The sequence below is a fragment of the Callorhinchus milii genome, unplaced genomic scaffold (assembly GCF_018977255.1).
Source record: "Callorhinchus milii isolate IMCB2004 unplaced genomic scaffold, IMCB_Cmil_1.0 Scaffold11, whole genome shotgun sequence".
NCBI classification, from domain to species: Eukaryota; Metazoa; Chordata; class Chondrichthyes; order Chimaeriformes; family Callorhinchidae; genus Callorhinchus; species Callorhinchus milii.
In genome coordinates, this window is record NW_024704752.1 from 1,370,578 (window position 1) to 1,393,322 (window position 22,745).

General features: G+C 48.3%; 1 protein-coding gene across 1 annotated transcript; it reads left to right on the top strand.

Moving 5' to 3' along the window:
• Positions 1 to 3,420: 3,420 nt before the first annotated feature.
• Positions 3,421 to 10,627, top strand: fgf12a (fibroblast growth factor 12a; the record flags this gene model as incomplete). The annotated part of the gene is given in 2 exon segments (XM_042339001.1): positions 3,421 to 3,619; positions 10,110 to 10,627. Coding segments are annotated over 2 exon segments (321 nt in total), but the record flags the coding sequence as incomplete, so codon positions are not given.
• Between the last annotated feature and the right edge of the window lie 12,118 nt (positions 10,628 to 22,745).

Below are 22,745 nucleotides of genomic sequence, written 5' to 3' on the forward strand. Positions count from 1 at the left end.
GCACCGATTTAAAAAAAAAAGTTGTTAAAAGAAACAGAGGAGGGGTGAGGAGAAATGTTTTCACACAGCGAGTTGTTGGGATCTGGAATGTATTGCCTGAAAGGCTGGTGGAAGCTGATTCAATAACAACTTTTAAGAGAGAAGTAGATAATTGTTTCTGGAGGACAAGTTTACAGGGCTATGGGGAGAGCGCGGGGGAGTGGGAATGATTTGGAAGCTCTTTTCAAAGAGCCAGAACAGACACGATGAGCCGAATGGCCTCCTTCTGTGCAGTATAATTCTATCATTCTATGATAATAATCCTTGCATTTTATAGAACGCCTTATCACGTCGTTGAGATTTCTCAAAGCGCTTCACAGGATATACTGTAAATATTTGGGCAAAAGGCGGCAGCCAATTGCGCACAGCAGCGTCCCACAAACAGTCGTAGATTGAGTGACCAACTTTATTTATTTATTTAGAAGGGATTATTACCCCCTGGAAAGGCACCCACCAATTGACCAGGTTCCTACTTACTACTAGATAAACAGAGGCGTGCGAAGTAAGGAAACTTGCCGAAGGTTTCCACTATTTAAGCCCACCTCAAAATATACCTCTTTGGCTGCGCTTCCGGTTATCAGTCCCCTCCCTCCGCACCCTGTTCAGCTTCCCCCGCTTTCACTTCACTTTTCACTTCCCCCAGCTCGGGTGCCCAGCCAGCTGTGTAAAGCACTGTGAAACACACCCTCCTGATGTGAAAGGTGTTTCATCAATGCGAATACTAATTGTAATCTGCAAAAAAATGAAACAATCCCACTTCTTGGTATTTTCCTGCAACCCAGTTATCTTGCCTTGTCTTCTGAAAGTTCATCAAATGTCAGCCTGGCTCATTCTCTCGCATTGTCTCGCCTCTTGAGCCAGAAGAAGCTCCACGTCAGGTACTTTGAGCTCACAGTGTAGGTTATGGAGATGATGAACCAAGGACATGACTGACCACTTGTCAGGGTCAGACTGTCTTGAGGCGTCCTTCTGAGCACCAAACTCCCTCCACCAACCAACGTCCTGGCTCCTGGCACCCGGCAGCCTCAGCCTTGGTGATAGCTTGACTTTGAACGGGTCGTCACAAGTTGGCGTTTGAGTAGAAGGGCACCTGCTGGGCTTGTGGCTCGTGATGTTATACCAGATGACATTCTAAGCAAACATCCTGCCTGCTCTGCTCGCTGCTCTCTCCCAACCACTCCTTCACAGTCGTGCAAACTGCCAGGCAAAATCCATCAAATCTTCGTCCCCATCACTCCACTCCAATCTTCCTCCTCACCAAGATCCAGACCAAAGACACCAAGCTTTGCTTTCCTCTCTTCTCCCCACCTCTCCCCTCCTGCCCCCGATCCCCTGTCTGGGGTCTGTTGAGAGCAGAAGGGGTTGGAGTATCAGCTTAGACTATGTGATTCCCCTGACGTGGGGGCTTTAATTTTCATGCTTCTGATTCAGAGGCGAGAGGTTGTCACACTCTCTGTTAGCAGCAGAGCACTGACTGATAGCGTAGACCCAGAGGGGGTGGGTTTAGGTGGGGTCACGGGTTCTGTAATGAAGGCTGAGTGAGGGGACAGGGGGGAGGGAGGGTAGATGAGGTGTGTGATTTTTCTTGCGTTCAAGTAACTTGTGAAGCAAAACGCTGACATTTTTGGCACAGCCTCTGTGAGGCGCCCCATTTCTGGAGGGCATTTGTGTCTCATGACGCACGAGACATGCTCTGTAGTAACGCACTGTGGGGTGAGTGTGTCAGTGTCAATCATATTGTATTTATCTCACGACAAACATTTATTAACGGAGAGAATCTGGTGTTGGTGTAAGTCCCAGAGCCACTGGGTGTAGATGACATAATAATATGTTGTTGTAATAATATAATAATATTCCTTGCATTTGATATAGTGCCTTATCATGTCTTCAAGACGTCTCAAAGCACTTCACAGGATATATTGTCAAGCGAATTGACCGCATATTTTGTGGGCGAAATGTGGCAGCACACAACAGTGTCCCACAAACAGTCGTGGATTGAGTGACCAAATTATTTTTATTTATTTTGAAAGAATTATTACCCCCAGGAAAGCGATCCACCAATCGACTAACAACCGGATTTCTAAACAGAGGCGCGTGTGTGTAAGGAAACTTGCCCAATGTTTTGCCCGGGAATCGAACCCAGGTCCTCTCACTTGCGAGGCGAGCGCTGTAACCACTACGGTCTGGAGACTCTGAAGCACAGAGATGGGTTTCCCTGTGTGCCAGACACCCGGCTGAGCACCACCATCCCACCCATGTATTCCATGCTAAGAACCAGAGAGAATTTCGGAGCCAGTCCATCTGATTCCATCCGACTACGTGAAAGGCCAACTGAACGATGGAATTTATGTAGAGCTTTGGCATTAGGAGCGAGGAGGTGTCAGTCAGCAACTCGAGACCTCTATCGACCGAGCAGCTGTTGGGACTCGTGTCGTTTAGCGCCTGTTCATTAATCCGTTCGTCACATTGATGCCTTACACTCCGGACACCTTTACTGATGGAGTCTGCAGCCTGGACATGAATGGTCCCTCTGGAGATTGTAAAAACTAAATGCATTGTGAAATCTATACATCAGATAGTTTGGGACATGACATGTCTAAGCGACTGCCAGGATGGTGGAAGGCGAACTTGATTCTTTCGCTTAGCAAACACGCATCTGGGGCCTAAATCGAGAGGGGAATGATGGTGAGGGGGGAGGGGGTCTACTGTAACATTAAATGGAATAGAGTGAGTAAACCCAGTTCAATGCTTTTCCATGTCATTTCTGATCAGTTTTTATGGATTAACGTCAAAAGTCCTTCAAAATGCAGATTTCTCCAGAGACGCAAATCCTTCAGGAAAAAAGATTGGTCGCTCACTTCATGGCTGTTTGTGGGATGTTGCTTCATGTAAAATTGCCTCCTGTATTCACCTCCACAAATACACGGTCACTACACTTTACAGTAAATGTACTTAACAAAATAACCTTAGGCAAGTTTCCTCACTCCACGAGCTTCTGTTCACCTAGCAGTAAGCAGAAATCTGGTTGTTAGTCGATTGGTGGATCGCTTTTGGGGGTAATAATAAAAATTGGTCAGTCAATCCAAGACTGTTTTGGGACACTTCTGTGTGCAAACTGGCTGCTGGTTTCGCCGACAAAATTACACAGTCAGTTCACTTTACAGTATATTCTGTGAAGTGCTTTGAGTTGTCTCAATGAAGTGATGAGGCACTGTATCAAATGCAACAATTATTAATGTTATTATTATCATAATCACTTCCCCAAGCGAAAGGTTGGGTGCACGATGGGGAGGGGAGGGGGAAGGGGAGGGGGGTAGTTGGAGATGGTACAGCTGGGGAATGTTGCGGGATTTAGCCACCGTGTGGTTTGTTTTCCCTCAGGATCTCTTCACGTCGGAATGCAAGTTCAAAGAGTCTGTCTTTGAGAACTATTACGTCATCTACTCCTCCACACTGTACAGGCAGCAGGAGTCTGGCCGGGCCTGGTTCCTGGGCCTCAACAAGGACGGACAGATCATGAAGGGAAACCGAGTAAAGAAAACCAAGCCATGCTCCCATTTTCTACCCAAACCAATCGAAGGTAGACATGAGCTTTCTCCTTGTTATAATTCCACCTCACACCCCACCACTCTCTCTTTCTCTCTCTTGCTCTATCTTTTTATCTCTCTCTCTCTCCCCCCCTCTATCTCCCCCCCACATTGAGACCCATGTCCTCCCAAGCCAAGGTCTTGCTCCCCTGTTGCCATTGCACCACAGTCACCAGTGTTATTCTCCCTGACGCTGTACAGACTGGGAGCGAAGTTCACATGTGCTTTAATAAGTGTAGAGGAGCAGGGCTTGGTCAAGGTACCAAAACATTTCCCCCAGAAGGAGATAAGGTTCTGAGGTCCCGGGTAATAAAGCGGCCCCTTTGTGATGATGCTGGGAGACTGACACTCTGGCAAAGGGATGGAAAGTGACTAAACACAGACGATGAGGCTTGCTTTATACAACAACTCTTGTCCCCCTGCCTGGTCCACCCCTCCATCGGCATTAGGCCATCTGCCTCTCTGCCCCCACCCTTTGGATCTCCCACAGTCCCTTCGCCTTGCTCCCTCCATTGCCTCCTTCAAGGCACGTCTCAAGGCCTTCCTCTTCGACTGCACCATTGGCCACCCTCCTATCCCCTACCCTCTCTACCCTCCACCCCTCCTGATCCCAACATCCTGCTCAGGTTCAAATCCCTTCCAGGGCCTTGGGACGTGCTTCTGCTGTAAAAAGACGCTGTGTAAATATAATTTGTTGTTGTTGTCAGGGGCTCAGAAGGGGAGCACGGGAGAGTGCTGCAGGCTTTCATAAACTGTTAATAACAGCTCACGTCAGTGAATGATTGTCGCTGGAGAGAAAAAAACTGTACTTTTCTTTCTTATTTCCTCATTGTTTTTCTCACCTTCACTTCTTAGTCCGTCCTTCACTCTTTGTCTTTCCCTCTCTTTCTCTCTCTCTCTCTCTCTCTGTTTCGTTCTCAGTCCATCCTTCACTTTGTGTGTGCACGTATGTCTCTCTGTCTCTCTCTCTATCTCTTTCTCATTCTCTCTCTCCCTCTCTCGTTTGCTTGTGTTTTTTTAAAAAAACAATCAATTAATCTGGAATCTTTACTGACAGCTATTAACTGCTTGTAATAATATATAATATATATATACATAAACGCACTGAGCTCCAAGTCAATGTCTTGTGTTAAAAGCTACGGGTACCAATCCCGTGAGTGACACGGGGAGCTAATGAGAAACAACAACACCGAAGGGGACGTCAGTGTAATCCGGCACAAAATCTTTACCCCCAAAAAGCTGAGATGTATTTTGTCAGCAATCAGGTCGCTGCCATAAACTCGGATGACTTTAATGAGTAAGAGACGGTGTGAGGACCTGGTTTGGAATTTCCCCGTTTGCAGTTCCCAGACCGCAAATCACCTTAACAAAGGAAATCTCTCCCCAGCGCAGAGAGAGAGAGAGAGAGAGGGAGAGACGGGTGATGCCAGCAGCTTCCTGCGTGAAACTCACAGTGCTGTCTGTCTGTGCAAACTGACCTAATTTCATCATTGGCAATTAATTTGGAAGAGTTTTCCCTCCCCCTCCCCCTCCCTCACCCTCAGCCTCGACTGAATCTTATTATTGATTGCTTGGTGACCTTTGACTGTGTGAGAGAGGGGGAGAGGGAGAGAGGGAGGAGCTGAGGAGGGGGAGGAAGGTGAGCGAAGGTGCGGTCGAAAAGAAAGGTTTTCAGCAGAGACCTGAAAATGGGAAGGGAGGGATGAGATGAAGGGAGTGAGGAAGGGAGTTCCAGAGCCTCGGGGCATAGTGGCTGAAGGCACGGCCGCCGAGGGGGGAGCGGAGGACTCGGGGGACGAGGAGGAGGCCAGACCCGGAGGAACGAAGGCAACGGGTACTGTGCTGAGGAGAGAGGTCAGAGAGGTCGGGGGGTGCAGAGGAGTGCAGGGACTTGAATACGAGGGTGAAGATCTTGAAATCGATCCTCTCTGGGATAGGCAGCCGGTGCCGTCTGGCCAGGACTGGGGGGAGCGGGGTTTGGGGGTGGGGGGGAGGGCCAGGACTGGGGGGAGCGGGGAGCAGGTTTTCGTGCGGGTGAGAATGCGGGCGTAAGAGTTCTGAATGAGTTGGATTTTATGGATGGTAGTGAATGGGAGACCGGCGAGGAGGGCGTTTGAACAGTCCAGCCAGGAGGTGACAAAGGCATGGACCAGGGTTTCAGCGGTTTTTGGGGAGGTATTGGCGGAGACGGGCGATGCCTCGGTGGTGGAAGAAAGCGGTGCTGGTGAGGGACTGGAGGTGGGGGAGAAAGGATAATTGGGAGTCGAACCTGATGCCTAGGTTGCGTACTGGTTCGGAGAGTTTTAGGGGGAGGTCGGGTAGGTGGAGGAGGTGAGAACCGTGAGATTTTAGACGTTGACGAGAGCCGAAGAGTATGGCTTCTGTCTTGTCAACGTTCAGCTGAAGGAAGTTTGCGCTCATCCAACTCCTGAGATCTGACAGACAGAACATCAGGGGACTGGGGGTCACAAAGAGAGGTGGAAAAGTAGAGTTGGGTGTCATCTGCATACATGTACCTCATGTCTGCGGATGACGTCCCCAAGAGGGAGCATGTAGATCAGAAAGAGGAGGGGGCCAAGGCTGGATCCTTGGGGTACCCGTAGGTGACCGGGTGAGAGCGGGAGGAGAAGCCATTTGTGTAGATGTACTGCTGGCGGTTCGTGAGATGGGACTCGAACCAGGTGAGTGCGGTCCCACTGAGGTGGATGACGGAGGAAAGGCGGTGGAGGAGGATGGCGTGATCGACTGTGTCGAACGCGGCGGAGAGGTCCAGGAGGACAAGGAGGCAGAGGGAGCCCTGGTCACAGATAGAGAGGATGTGGAGTCCTGTAGCTCAGTGGAGTCCTTAACTCAGTGGTTAGAGCACTCGCTTTGCAAGCGAGAGACCTGAGTTCAATTCCAGGCAGAGGGCAAAACCTTGGGCAAGTTTCCTTACTCCACACAGAGCCTAATAATAATCCCTCCAAAACCAAAAACAATAATAAATTGGTCACTTTCAATCTACGACTGTTTGTGGGACATTGCTGTGCGCAATTGGCTGCCGCGTTCGCCCACAAATATACAGTCAATTCACTTTATAGTGTGTTCTGTGAAGCGCTTTGGGACGTCCTCCTGACGTGAAAAGCGCTATATCAAATGCAAGGATTATTATTATTATTATTATTATTATTATGTTGTTTGTGACTTTCACAAGTGCAGTCTCTGTACCGTGGGCGGAAACCGGACTGGAGGAGTTCGAAAAGGGAGTGGGAGGAGACGTGTGCGGGAAGTTGGTTTGCAACAACGCGTTCTAGAACTTTTGAGAGGAAGGGCAGGTTAGAAATAGGGCACTAATGGCTGGGGTTTGAGGGATCTCGGGAGGGTTTTCTCAGGAGTGGGGTGATGACAGCAGTTTTGAGGGGGCAGGGACTCATCCGGAGGAGAGGGACTGGTTGATAATGTCAGCCAGTAGTGGGCAGAGGAGGAGGAGCTGTGTGGCCAGTAAGTTGATGGGGAGGGTTTTGAGGCAGCAGGTGGTGGGTTTCATGGAGGTGATGGTGGGTGAGAGGGAGGAGGGAGAGATGAGGAGGAAAGAGTGTAGAAAGGGGGTGGTGGTAGGAGCAGATGATGAGGAGGGTGAAGGGGATAGAAAGGGAGTGGTGGTGGGTGACAAGAGACAGGTGGATGAAGCTGCCTGGTGGATGTTGTGGATTGTGGATGAAAAGAAGTTCATGACCTGCTCGCATTTGGCATTGGATGTGAAGATTGAGGAGGCCTGAGGGGGGGCACGGAGGAGGTAGTGGGTGGTGGAAAAAAGTATTTTAGGGTTGTGTTTAGCCTCCAAGATGATGTTGGAGTAGAAGTCCGTTTTTACGCGTGTCAAAGAACGGCGGTAGCTGTGGAGATGCTCGAGCCACAGTTGGTGGTGGACTGTCAGGCCAGTTTTCTGCCATCTGCACTCGAGCAACTGGGTTTGGGTTTTTTGGCGGCGGAGATGGTTGTTGTACCAGGGTACTAGGGGGATCGGGTGGGTTTGGAGATGGTCCTGGATTTTAGTGGACGAGGGAGTTGAAAGTGGAGGAGAGGTGATCATGGAGCAGCTGGACGGCTGCTTCAGGATCTTTGCGGGTGGAAGGCCAGAGGGATAGGATGTTTGATGTTGAGAGGGTTTTTGTGAGGGTCTCGGGGGTAGCCTTTTCCAAGGGCGGTAGAGGATGGTTGAGGGCTTGGTGGAGGAGAGAGGGATGTGAGAGGAGAAGGAGATGAAAAAGTGGTCCCAGATGGCCTTGTCCACTATGCTGAGGTCAGAAATGTCAAGGCCATGGGTGATGATGAGGTAGTGCACGGTTGTGGGAAGGTGAGTTTATATGGAGGGTAAGGTTTAGGGAGGAGAGAAGGGCAGTGAAGTCGGCAGAAGTGGTGCAGGGGGAGTTTAGGTGGAGGTTGAAATCGCCCCTTTATGAGCAGGCACTCGGAGCAGAGGGACAGGGAAGAGAGGAGAGTAGAGATTTCTGTGTGGAAGGTGCCGGGGGGCTTAGGGGGGGCGGTAAACAAGGAGGATTTTCAAAGGGAGAGAGGGGTGGAAAAGGGTGAGGTGCTCGAAGGAGGGGAAGCAGCCAGAGGAGTAGGGGTAAGACCAAGGGAGGCTTTGGTAATGAAGGCCACCCCGCCGCCACGTTGGTTTGGACGGGGGATGTGGTGAAAGGTGTAGCCTGGAAGGTGTAAAGCTACCTCATTACCATGGCAACGGGTCCTAACAGCACACCCAATCTCTTGGCCTCTCACCCGGTTTTAGCCGGTTAGACTCTAACAGTTGCCCCAACGCACACTCTGGGCTCCCCCTAAGCTTTGGTTCTTGCCGACCTGCGCCTTTTCGCCCACAAAATATACATTCACTCTACAGTGTATCCTGTGAAGCGCTTTGAGACGTCTCAAGGACGTGATAAGGCGCTGTATCAAATGCAGGGATTATTATTATTATTAAGGTTCTCCGGAATTAGGTAAGCAGACTGCGTCTCTCCAGGGAGAGAGTGCGCATTCCATTCCAATAAACACCTCTAGGATTTCCATCTGTAAGTGGGGTGTGGGTGGGGGGGGGAGTGTTGGGAGGAGTGAGTGTTGGGGTAGGGGGGAGGATTAGGGTGGAACGGTTGAAGGGTTATTACTGTAAAGGATTCCAACTTCCAATGGTGAATGTTGAGTTGATTTATTTCTTCCAATGACCTTTTGTAATACTTTGTGAGTCCTGCAACTCTGGTTACTTGCTCGATATTTGCACCTCTGGTTTACGAGACAGTATTTCCCGCCCCCATTACTCCCATTAATTCTCTCTCTTCCCCCACCTACATTTTGTGGATCCTGGTTAAAGTCACTCATCAATTTTGCAGATAGCACCGATGGGGGCGGGTGGGATTGTCTGTGATGGACCCTCACATGTGTATCATTGAGGCTCGGACTGTAACCACATTATAGTTAATATGTTCCGAGGCAAATACAACACAGGGGCTCCTCTCTTGCCTCCTTCAAGTCCCATCTAAAGACCTTTGTCTTCAACTGTGCCTTCGGCCACCCTCCCATTCCCCCTGCCCTCCAACCCTCCTAAACCCAACTCCCAGCCTGGGTCTGAAACCCCTGATTGTCCAGCGCCCACGTGAGGGGCGCTTTACAAGTGTAATTTGGTGGTGTTAATTATGTCATTAACCAATGAAGTGAAACAATTCGGTTGCTGATGGCATAATTCAATCCATTTGGATAGTTAATTACAAATAATAACAATAATAATACTAATCCTTGCGTTTGATACAGCGCCTTATCACGTCTTCGAGATCAAACGGGCCAAAGGGACTTCTATATTCACAACCCTTCTGTGTGATCTCCTTTGCTTCTGTCTCTCGCCCACGCTGTGGTGTGATACCAAGTGGGCAGCTGTGCTTCAGGCTGAATCATGCTCAGACTGACTCGAAAGCTATAACGAGAGAATATTTACTGCAAAGAAGGAGGTCATGCAACACGTCGTGTCTGTGCTGGTGCTCGCTCCCGCACTGGAGCTCTGTACTCTAACCCCATTCCCTGCTCTCTCCCCATCATCACCATGGGTTTCTTAAATAAGTCCTGGTCTGGACTCATTTAAATGAGATGAGGTGATTGTTTGGGGGTACGATTATTGAGGGATGGGGAGATGGATTTGTAACATCCAACCAGATTTTAGCTTGATCGTGTGAATGGCCTCCTCCAGTTTCTGCATTACAATGAATGGCTCCTCACTGCACAGGACAGTGTAATAATAATTATAATAATCCTGGCATTTGATACATTGCCTCACCACGTTGAGGCATCTCAAAGCGCTTCACAGAATATATTGTAATATGGACTGACTATATTTTGTGGACGAAACGCATTTTGTTTGAAAGAAATGCGTCAACACGAGTGGGTGAGGGGTGGGGGGGTGGTGGGAGCTTGTTACTGGGTGTGAGACAGCACTGACCGCTGGCTTCTTCTTCACAGTCTGCATGTACCGGGAGCCCTCACTGCACGAGCTGGGAGACAAGCCAGGACGTTCACGGAAAAGCTCAGGAACTCCAACCATGAACGGAGGCAAAGTGGTCAATCAAGAGGAGGGCACATAGCAGGAACCTCAGGCACAGACGGGTGGACGGGTGGACGGACGGGCAGACAACAGACACACAAGACAACCTGAACTGAATCGAAAGACACAACTTTGAGAAACATCAAGAACTTCCCACCTCATCTCTTTATCTCCCTGCCCCGCCCCAGTCCGCCCCGCCCAGTCTCCATCGAGAGACGAGGTTTGTTTTCTTGGAATGATCGACCCTTCACATGAACTCAATCGTTGCTTGAAAGAAAAAAGTTGGGGGGTGGGGGGGGAGGGGAGGGAGGAGAAAAGAAAATTAAAAATCAGGACTTGATTTTTTTTTCATTCTTTATGCCAAACCTCTCTCCGCTCTGAGGTGAAACTCCGCGAGGAAATAGAATATTATTAAATAAAGGAAACAAACCGAAAACCTCCCCCCAAAAAGAAACTGGCTTACACATCCTGCACGTTTGAAACTAGCAGCAATGACAATAACTTGCATTTGTATAGCACCCTACACGCGGAGTAGCATCTCGGAGCGCTTTACACAAGAGTCCCAAAGACTGCCTCTCTCTCTCTCTCCCCCTCTCTCTCTCGCTTGCTCGCTCGTTCGCTCGCTCGCTCACAGGTTGAACTTCAACTGAAGACAGAACTTATGTGCAAAAGCCTCTGCTGTGTCCATTTAAACAGGTGAGGAAATATCAACACCGTCCCTCTCCATTTAACCTGCTTCGGGTCCAACATGTCTCAACGCTAACTGAGCCCTTCCTGCATTGGTGGGAACAGAATGAAAAATAATAGAAAGAATTGACGACTGAGCCCAACATCCGCACCCGCCCCCCGGCCCCACTGTGGTGAAATATCCAACACGTGCCTATCCAGTGTTGGGTGTGAAGGCCACTAGTTATGGTAGGTGATTGGACTTAGTGGAGCAGCCTGTAGTTTTCAGTTGTTAATATTTCTAGTGGATCTCATATGTGGCTCCACACCTTGTCTCAGTCAGTAGAAAGATGTCCATGGTTTGGCAGCAGATTAGATTGGGAACCTTGACCTTGGCTGAGCTAAACGAGCTGCTCTTAGATTTGATGTCCATCCTGAAGCTAAGATGTGTCCATTAGCCCGTTAGATGGTGGCATCTCAGGGCAGCTCGCTCAGTTAAGTTCCGAGTTTGGAGCGAGGTCAACCAATCGATTACCATGTGTTGGTGGCTTCAAGGGAAGGTGGGTAGTGAGTGTGGGGGTCGGGGTGGGGGGCCGGCGGGGAAGAGGAGCATAATAGGATCGCCCTACAATTGAACTTGCTGTGAGAAGATGTTGGTAAACCAAGGCACTTGATGGGTGACCACCTGATCTGCCTCACCAATGCGGTTCCATACCAATGTGGTGTAGGCAAGTCATAAACCGTGCAAGCCCAAATCCCTGACTGTACTGATTCTCCTTTGGAAATTTGGGATGAGGGATCCCAATGTTTGCTCCTACATACAGTTTGTCACTGTGATCTCAGAACTGTGTGTTCCTGTGTTCCCTTCGGCCCATCGTGCCTGTGTAGCTCTTTGAAAGAGCTACCAACTAGTCCCTCTTCCCGCTCTTACCCCAGAGCCCTGCACGTTTTCTTTTCAAGTACCTACCCAATTCCCTTTCGAAAGCTACTATTGAATCTGCTTCCAGTACCCTTTCAGACAGTGTGTTCCAGACGGTAATATTCCAGATCGTAACAATTAATAATAATAATAATAATCCTTGCATTTGATATAGCTCCTTACCACGTCTTCGAGACGTTTCAAAACGCTTCCAGGATACACTGTAAAGTGTAGTGACTGACAAGCGCTCCGGGATGCTACCCCGCGTGAGGGGCGCTACATAAATGAAAGTTGTTGTGTATTTTGTGGGCAAAATTGAATTAATTTTTTAGGGATGTGGAATGTCGGAGCAGTGATGCGCACTCTTAAATTGTTAATCCTCCCGTGATTCACTTTTTGGATGTTTGCAGTTTCCAGGCGACCATCCCACGCTCACTTTCTCTCTCGCTTGATGCATAAATCTACCCGCGCAGCTCTAATTAGGGTCAGGCTGCTTAAATCGAGACTCCGTTCTCAGAGGTCTAATGAAATATTCATGATCCTAAGTGTATTTTGTCACATTCTTGGCTACAGCAAATAGCAAACTCTCCTGCATTTTATCTTGTGAGCAGTGCAGGACTGTTGCGTATTTCTGTTAAACCCGATTTAAATCTGGATCAATCTCCTTTTCTCTCCCCCCAGACTCCTACCTGAACTCTGACAGACTACGTTCAGGGTGTCAGATACATACAGACACCCATCACCATCTTTAACAGTATCCAAACCAGACTTAAATCTGGTGCTCTCTCCCCATCATGTCTGTGCTGGTGCTCGCTCCCCCACTGGAGCTCTCTACTCTAATCCCATTACCTGCTCTCTCCCTCTTCCCTTTAATATGCTTGTCCCTCTTCAATACTGTTATGGCCTTGACTTTAACAACCGTTTGGGATATTGCAACAAACTGTGAAACAAAGAGTCAGTGTTTTATTACACAGTTATTTCCAGCAACAGATAACAGTTGACAATTTTGCAAGCTCCTGTTAGATTCCCACTTAACCTTTTATTTCCCCAGAGAAAGCAGCTGCAAACCAAAGTCTCCCGGTAATTGAGTGTTGAGCTGCCATGTTTAATGTTGATCTCGAGTTCCCCCACAAGAGATTCACGCCCAGAGTAAAACCGACAATGTCAATCACCTTTACCGTCGCATGGTACACAAATCTACCTAATCGCTTCCCAATTATTTTGGTGAAATTATAATAATAATAATTCTTGCATTTGATACAGCGCCTTATCATGTCTTCGAGACGTCTCAAAGCGCTTCACAGAATATACTGCAAAGTGAATTGACTGTATATTTTGTGAGCCAATTGCGCACAGCAGTGTCTCACAAACAGTCGTGGTTTGAGTGATCAAATTATTCTATAATTCCGAGGAACTGGGTTTAAACAGATCAGCTAAACTGGTGGGAACAGGCTCGATGGGCTAAATGGCCTCCTTCTCCTATTAGGTGATTTTAAAAAAATGTTGAATATTTTGGGGAGAGGAATTAGTTATTTTATCAAAATCAGAAAAATAAGGAAAGAGAAAAAAAGGGGCCTTTTGGTGAGAATAGTGGACGAAATTGGTGTGAACAGCTCGGGATCTCAGTATCTGTTTTAACTCTTAGACACTGAGCACGACACCTTCCTCTCCCCCTCCTCCCTCCAGAGCTCCAGAGTTGGGATGTTCAGCCCAGAGTTCAACATTATGGGGGTAAATAGGGAGAAGCCATCTCCACAGTGACGGGAGGGGGGGAGGGGGAGGCAGGGACGCACAGTTATAAGATAGTCATAAGAGGAGCATCGAAGGAGAGTTTAGGAGATATTGTTTCACACCGAGTTGTTGTGATGTGGAACAAACGCCCTGCAAAGTAAGGTGTTGGTAGCAGAGGTTTGGAGGGGTTGGGGGATAGGGCTGAGCAGTGGGATTGAATTGGGTGTCTGACACAAGTGGAAACCCTTCACCGTTACTTAAGAGTCTCCAAACCAAACTGAGAATTCCCTGCATCCCAACCACATGTGGAAATCCCAGAGATAGATTGTTGGAATGGAATGCGCTCTCTCTCCTTGGAGGGACACATCCTGCTCAAGTAATTCCGGAAAGTATTAGGCACAGGTTGGCAGGAGCCAAGGCTTGGGGGGACCCCAGAGTGTGAGCTGGAGTAACGGCTGGAGTCTAACCAGCTAAAACTGGATTGATGGACCACCAGCATGTGCTGTAAATTCCAGGAACTGTACGTACTGTACGACTCTTGAAATTTAGCAGAATCCAGTTTAACATCGAGGCTTTAAACTGGACCGTTCGTGCCTCCGTGTCATTCTGCACCCGTTTTACCCTGTTTAATCCTCTCCAGAGCTGAGCGCACCCATGCCTTGTTTTCATCCGTTTCTATTCTCCATCAAAACAGCACTTTGTTTCCTCTTGTTCTTCTCTCCTCCCATTCCCTCGGGTGGGGGTGGTGGGGGGGGGGGGTAAAGAAAGAGGGGGAAATCGACATTCCTGGCAAAGGCAGCAAACCACCAGAAGCTTGTGCATGAGCTGGCTGTAAATCATTAATGAGGCCCTGTCACTTCTATTAGGGACACAACAATCACGTTATTCTTTAAATAATAAATAATCCTTGCATTTGGTGCAGAGCCTTGTGACATCGGGATCACATCTCAATGCGCTTCGCAGGATTTTACTGTAAAGTGTAGTGACTTGTGTAGGCGAACTACTTTGTGAACCTATCTTCCCGCTTCCGCACCCGGCTTCATTGGCTCCCCATCCCCCGGAGGATCGAGTTCAAAATCCTTAGCTTTCAAAGCCTCCCAAGGCTGTGCTCCTCCCTACCTCTGTGACCTGCGAACCCCTGCCCAGCCCAGCCCACCCCACCATCGGCGGTCAGGCCTTCAGCCTTTCTGCACCCACCCTGTGGAACTCCATCCCTGAGCCCCCCCCACCTCGCCGTCATCCCTTGTCCCATCTCAAGATCTTCCTCTTCCATCATACTCCCACTTCCCCTACCCTCCACCCCTCTTGATCCCAACCCCCAGGTCGAGTGCAAACCCTTAACTGTCCAGTGTCTTGGGGACGTCCTTCTGATGTGAAAGGCACTGTGTAAATGTAATGTGTTGTTGTGAGGGGTTCAGGCACTGTGTCACACGCAAGGATTATTATCCTTATTATTGTAATATTATACATTCGCCCACAAAATACACAGTCACTTCACTTTACAGTATATTCTGTGAAGCTCTTTGAGACGTGACAAGTGCTGTATCAAATGCAAGGATTATTATCTCTCTATTTATCTATATATATATACACATATCAGCATATAAAATGGGGAGGAAGAAAAAGTGAATAGTGGAGGAAGCAGGCCGTGACAAGTGTTGCCGTTACTGTGATGTGCACTTGACAACACTGAGTGTTATCGTGCATTGAAGAGAGAGACACCCTGAGCAGCGAGTGAGGAAAACTCTTCTCCACACTAGAGGATGCTTGGCAGCTTGTATACGAGTGTAAAGAGAATACTCAATGATGGACTGCCTGCGCTCCCCCACTTGTGAGGTTGGCCTACATAAAACGTTCCCGCGGCTGTACAGCTCGGGAGATCAAATGCTCTTTTATGAAGAGCAGAGTAGAGGCGCTAACCGGAGACTTTAATTAGTGCAGGCGTCTCCTCTGTGAGCAGAGCCTGGCTGTCAGCACTGAACGCGGCCTGCTAACATCCACTCGGAAAACTGGAATTCAATTCTTACCCACCCCCACTGTGGGTGATGATCCCCCCCCCCCCCCCGAGGAAGGGAGAGATGGGTGGGTTGGGGGGAGATGGCCGAAGGGACTGTCAAAGTGGTACCCTGCCATTTAACCCTTTGTGTCCCTGCTGGTCGAAGACACACTCTCAACTGTGGTCATCTCACATCCTTTAGCCAACCTTCGCTTGAAGGAGAGTTAGTCAAACGTGACGGTCTTCCACATTTGTGTTGAATCAGACGGATGATACAGTAAATTATTTCCATTTATTTTGCTGCCAGAAACCTGTAGCACCATAATAGTCATCGTAATAATCATAATCATTTGATGTAGCGTTTTATCACCTCATTGAGATGTCTCAAAGAATACACTGTAAAGTGGATTGGGTGTGATTTGTGCAAGTGAAACGTGGCAGCCGATTGCGCACAGCAGTGACCCACGAACAGTCGTGGATTGAGTGACCATATTTTTTTTTGCCAGAATGGTGTCCGCGTTGGGGGCTTTATTAGTGTAGGGATAAGCAGAGGTGGATTTCTTCTCTGGTCTCTCTCGCTTGCTGCTGGGGAACCAAAGTGGGAGAGAAAGTGGGAGAGACTCCGAGCAACAGCTTCTACGTCACCATCATCTCTTTGTGAAGGTCACATGTGGTTACTCACCGCTCAGGAAATGTAATTACACAGTGTTTGGCCATGTGTGGGGGCGGAGAGTGACAGTGAGCAGGTGGGGGGGCCAGCAGAGAGTGTGTGAGTGAGTGGGGTGGGGAGGGGCGGAACTTCCCTTGCAGGGAGGGTTGGGGGCTGCTGCGTTTTACCAGATGATGACACCACATGCTACCTCCTTAATCCGGTGTCAAGCCCACAAACCTTGTACGACTGTGAAAAGGTGGTTTGCAATCGGAAATCCCGAACTGTATAAAAACGGTTGCCAAAAATACTGAGCCATAGATAACACAAGAGTAAGCAAGATGAAGTGATTCTGAAGGTCTAGAAATGTTATTGCAGTGTACGAGCCATATGACGACTCAGAAATCCTTAAATTTATCACTGATCCGCTTTGGAGTCAGGGCCTGGGCAACTGCACAAATTACACAGTCCTAATGCTGTCCCTGGTGGTGGGAGGCAACAATCCTCCACCCCTTGGGGACAAAGCACTCTTCTATCACAATCTCCAGTTCCCCCCACCCTCCTCTCAACCTCCAGCAACCAGTCTGTCACCCAGTGATTTACCTCCACTATCAACGGAACAATCTGGAAATGTTGTTAAAATAAAAAATAAAACATTTGGGGTGGTGGGGAGAAAGAAATCATCCATTTTTGACGAAAGGAGAAGTATTCGTGGAGAAAATCTCTTAAACTTCAGCGTTAAGTTAAGTTATGCTCAGCAATAGGACATCCGGCCAATGTACTAACCTCTGCCCTACTGTATCTCTACACCTGTAAATAGCGTCCGTCAACCCAAAGCTGAGTGCTAGCATGATATAAAGCTCCGTCGATGACTGCATGCGATATGCTTAAAACACTTAACCAGGGATATGGGGATGGGGGGGGGGGGTGGGTGGGAGAGGGTAGGTCAGTGGGACAATGACTTAGCGGCACTGTTGAAATAGCGGCACAGACATGATGAGTCGAATGGCCTCCTTCCATGCTGTAAATTTGTCTGGCTCGAAGGAGCAGCAGAGATGTGAGTGAGAGGATGAAGCGAGGCCTTATCAGAAGGTTCTGCATTGCTCTGAGGCATTGGAGTGGATGGTCATTTGGTAATTTGACTGCCTGCTGACATGGTACCATTCGTAGATCATAGAAGTTGACAGCGCCTCCTTGTGTTGAGAGGCGGTGATTCTGATCATTGAGCTCAGGGATTGGGAAATTAGATTCTCGGCTCGGCTCCCCAGATCCTTTTTCCTCTCAAAATGGCCGAATTGGGAGAAAAAGCAGAAACCTGGAATGCTTTTCCAGATTTTCCTTCTAGACTGAACGACTATTACAAAAACACCACCACCGCCATTTTAAGCATTTGGGGCAGCAATTCCTGCTCGATCTGAACAGTTTAAAACAAAAAGGACGGGGAAAGATGAAGTGGAACTTCAGGAATGTGGTGAGAATCTCCTCAAAAGCGGGACACCTGCACCGGACACATCTGCTTTGGGGATCAGCGCTTTGTGACGTCCTCCCGATGTGAAAGGTGCTATATAATATAGTGGGTAGTTGCTATTGTTGTGGGTGTTACCCGCATTCACAGTAATCCAGGGAAACCCCAAAATTCCATCTAGTCAAAGCACGCAGAGCCACCTTGTCTTAAGATTTAATTTAACTAAGACTTGGGGTTCAGGGGGACTTCATGCGGGTTGAGTGGATCTCACGGGACTTTTCATTTAAAAGTTTGGGGGCACCGGGGGGGTGGGGGTGAGGGGCGCAGTGGGGGTTGTTGGTTGAAGTTTTCACACATTTAAGAGTTTGAAAATAGTGAAAGAGGGTGTGTTTTTTTGGGGGTGGGGATGGGAGGCGATTGGTTGCAAGGTGTGACTAGTTGAAGCAGCCTGGGTTAGGAACGGTCTGTTAGATAATAATAATACTTGTATTTGATATAGCGCCTTATCACGTCGTCGAGACATCTCCAAGCGCTTTGCAGAATAAAGTGAATTGACTATATTTTGTGAGCGAAACACAATCATGGGATTATTGCAATGGATTTTACTTGAATCGTGTGACTGAACGTCCGACACACAGAATGAGGAGCAATGAAACCTCCCCGTTGAATTACAGGTTGCGAATAGCACACACCGTACGTGGTGGGTCCGAATTGCGTCAACTGCAGAAATGACTGATTAGTTTCGCAAACTGAATATTCCTGTCCTTACCTTAACAGAAGGCCCCATTGAAAGAACAATAAATATATAGCACATTCCAATGGAGTCGGCATTGACTCTCTATGACTGAAAAGTCCCTCGTGCGAAACGGGATTGAAACTGTGTTTAACCTGATGTGGTGCGTATGACATGTTGCCCAACACAACAGAATGTCTCCACGCTTCCCTTTGCTCCCAGTCATCGGTCAGGCCTTTGATCCAACAACAACAGCGCCCTTCATGTAGCATCTCAGAGTGCTTAACACTGGCGGAGCCTGATGCCGAGCCGGGGAGGTGGGGTGGGGGGAGGAGCAGGAGCGCAAGGAGGTGCCTGTAAGCACAGTAGAAGAGGAAAATCTTCAGTTGTGATCTAAAAGATGGGAAGGAGGAGGCAAGGTGGAAGGATTGAGAGAGTTGGGGGGGTGGGGGGGACCAGCTCCCAAACAACGCACACTAACCGGGCGTTAAGAGTTCTTTCACAAAATCCACCTTGAATGTTACAGCCCAAAACTGAGACCAGGTGGAATTTGAGACCTGAGAGGGCGATGGTTTATTTTGAGTGGGGGTTGGTGGTGGGTGCTGGGTGGGATGGGGTTTAAAATACATCACCTGTGAATGCATAATCGTGATTGTGTTTTGAGTTTTTAATGTTTTTAATAGTTCCGTTTGAGGTGATTTTAGGGTTGCTGAAGTAGGGGATGTGTTATTTGAGTTGGATGAGGTGGATGCCCTCTCCATTGGAATGTATCTCTACACCCTGGCACAAGCTGTTTCCAGTTGTCTGCACAAGGATAGGCAGCAGATTGGAAAAGCCATACTCAGCTGTTGATTGACTAAATAAAGTATTTTAACTTTAATCTCCTTCCTCCTGTGGTTTATTCACACACTCCATAGTAGCATAGGCCATTCAGCCCCCTCAAGCCTGTTCTACCATTCTATAAGATCATGGCTGATATGTACCTCATCTCCAATTACCCGCCCTTGCTCCGTATCCCTTAATACCCTGACCTAACGAAGAGCTATCCTTCCCTGTTCAACATCTCACCCGAACAACAATGTAGCACTCCCTCCTCCCAACACTGCATTGGAGCATTAGCTGCGCTTGTGAGCTCAAACTTCCCAACACGGGGCTTTCATCGGAGATTGAGCAGCTAAAATCCATCGTAATTTCCTCAGTCGGGAGAGCTCAGTTGTTTGCTGACACTCAGCAGGATGCACTAGACTGGACCGGATGTGAGCCAGGTCTACAGGGTGTCCACAAAGTCCCTGTTACAACACAGTGATATGAGACTACAGAGGATCTGAAACAAACTGTCACAGATGCCTTTGGCTTCCTCACTCACAGAGGATCTCGCAACAGAACATGGCGATGGAACATTATCTGTCATGCAAATGATGGCGCTCACACACACACGCTCACACAACCACCGTCTAAATCCCGTCTAAATACAGTTAGACATTTGTACTGAATACAATGAAGTAACTTCTAAATACAATTATCATCATTCTTCCACACGTTTCTGGTCAGGGCACTATTTAAAAAAAACACACCAACAAACAACAACAAATAACATTTACACAACGCCTTTCACATCAGGAGGACGTCTCAAGGCGCTGGACAGTCAGTGATCTGCACCCGAGCTGGTAACACCGTGGGGTAACAGGATTTTGAGGGCACCCTGTACCTGTCAGATTATGAAGGTAGGTATGAAATCCAGCTCACACTGAGGCAGACGGACTCCTCATGGTTGGAGATAACTGAAGCGAACTCAAGACAATGTGTGATTCACCACCAGACGGGGAGGTGTGACTGTGATTCCTTACAGGTGGGTCTTTGTGCGGTGCTAATCATTGAGTGTGGGCTAATTGACCTGAACTAACGAACAACTGATCGGGTGACTATCAGAAGGTTTGAAAACAAGTGGGTGTCTGATTCTTCGCTGGAAATAGAATGTGTGGAGTCATGTGTGAGCGTGGGCCGGGTAAACCTGTCACTAGCCCACTCCGTCACACCCAGAGACCGCAGCTGCAGTGGGCTCTGATTCCCTCCTTGAGCGATGTGGAATCCCGTGGAGTAGTGGTTAGCGCACTCGCCTCGCAAGCCAGAGGACCCGGGTTCAAATCCCAGATGGGTCAAAACCTTAGGCAAGTTTCCTTATTCCACACGCCTCCGTTTATCTAGCAGTACGTAGGAACCTGTTAGACTAACCAACTGTTAGTCAGTTGGTTCGGGGTGCATGTTAAAGATCCCACAATGCTATTGGAATAGAGAAGGGAGTTCCTCTTGGTGTCCTGACCACCAATCACTCATTAATTTTTTGTGGCTGTGTGGGTGATGGTGCTAGGCACAGACACTTGGGTGATCCAACTGGCGGCCCACGCGCTGCACCCGGCCCTCCTCTCCCCCACACCCCTCCTTTCATCTGCTCCCTTCGTAACCCATAACTGTTATGTTTCTGGAAGGGAAACACAAAAATATTGATTGTGCAGCCCACAGACTTTTCTCAAATAGGGCATCTGGCCCTTAGAAGCCAAAAGGTTGGACCTCTCTCTGCTCTACACAAATCCACAGTCACTCCAGCAGTTCCTTCTGAAGCTATTTGAGAGGCTTCAATCCTTCCATCTGGTGAACATCAGGAACAGTTTTGCAGGGAGGGTGAGTGAGGCCAGGACACTGGGACACATTTAAACAGCAGCTTGATGCCGTGATGTCGGGAGGGTAGGCTGGATGTTCTGGTTGGTTATAATAATAATATAATAATACTTGCATTTGATATAGCGCTTTCACATCTTCTCGACGTCTCAAAGCGCCTCACAAAATATGCTGTAAAGTGAATTGACTGTATATTTGTGGGCAAAACGTGGCAGGCAATTGCGCACAACAGTGTCCCACAAACAGTCGTGGATTGAAACGACCAATTTATTATTGGTTTGTTTTGGAGGGATTATTATTAAGCGTGTGGAGTAAGGAAACTTGCCCAAGATTTCGCCCTGCCGGGAATTGAACCCAGGTGTCTCGCTTGCAAGGCGAGTGCTCTAACCACTGAGCTACAGGACTCCACAGGTCCCACAGCTACAGGTTGAGATCAGATGGGCCAAAGGTCCTTCTTCATCTGAACCGATCTTGTGCCAGCATTTTTTTAAACAAAAAGAGAATTCCAAGAATTAATTTGAATCCAGATTTATAAAAGGAAAATAATCTGGAACTCTGTCTTTCTGGATCCATTCAAATTTTCAAGAGTGAGGTGGATAGATATTTGTTAGGTCAGGGTATCAAGAGATATGGGGCAAAGGTGGGTAATTGGAGGTGAGGTACAGATCCACCATGTTCTTATAGAATGGCGGAACAGGCTTGAAGGGCTGAATGACCTCCTTTTGTTCCTATTCCTGGATGGAGTTTGTCAGAGCACCCCCCACACACAAACACACACACACACACACACACACAGAAAACATAACCACTTCTCTGTGCCTCGCTCGTTTTCCATTCCAGACCAGGGTATCTGCCGTACTGTGGGTGGAGGTTGGTGTCTTGCTCGCAATCCGTTGCTGTGACAACATTTGTTTTCCCTTCACCGGTGGCTGTAACTCCAACAAAGCCCACATGCCGAGTTACCGAGGGCCTGTGACAGCACCAGTAATTTCGGAAGCGACGTGGGAACTCCCTGAGACAGACAAACCGTTCCACTTGCTCTCTCCTCTTCCCATTTCTCTTTCTCTCCGGTTGAGCCAAGCTGCAGGTTCCCTCTGGGAGGAAAACCTATGGGAGAAATGAACACAGTTTCTCCCCGAAGGTCAGAAGAACCCTCTTTATCTGGGGGAAACAAAATCAAGCAGGTAAGGATGTCTCCTATTTTATGGCCTGGTTTTCTGGTGCATTGAGGATGAGAATGAGCCAAGAATCCGAGTGGGTGATGGATTGGGTTCCTTCATCTAATTGGACTGATCTCATTGAGGGGAAGTAAAGGCCAGATGGGCTGTCAGAGAAGTGGATGGAGATCCAGTGTTTGAGCATTGATCACGAAACAGTTTGATGTGAGGACAGGAATATGGGAAATCTGGGAGGATGGCATCTAGTTAGATGAAGGGTCTTCTTCATCACACTCTCTCGTGTGATCTTGGCGTCTCTGTTGACCAACTAGGAGGGCCACCAAGGAGGTATTGAGCAGAGAGTGAGATAATAATAATAATAATAATAATCCTTGCATTTGATATAGCGCTTTTTACGTCGGGAGGACGTCCCAAAGCGCTTCACAGAACACACTGTAAAGTGAATTGACTATATTTGTGGGCGAACGCGGCAGCCAATTGCGCACAGCAATGTCCCACAAACAGTCGTAGATTGAAAATGACCAATTTATTATTGTTTTTG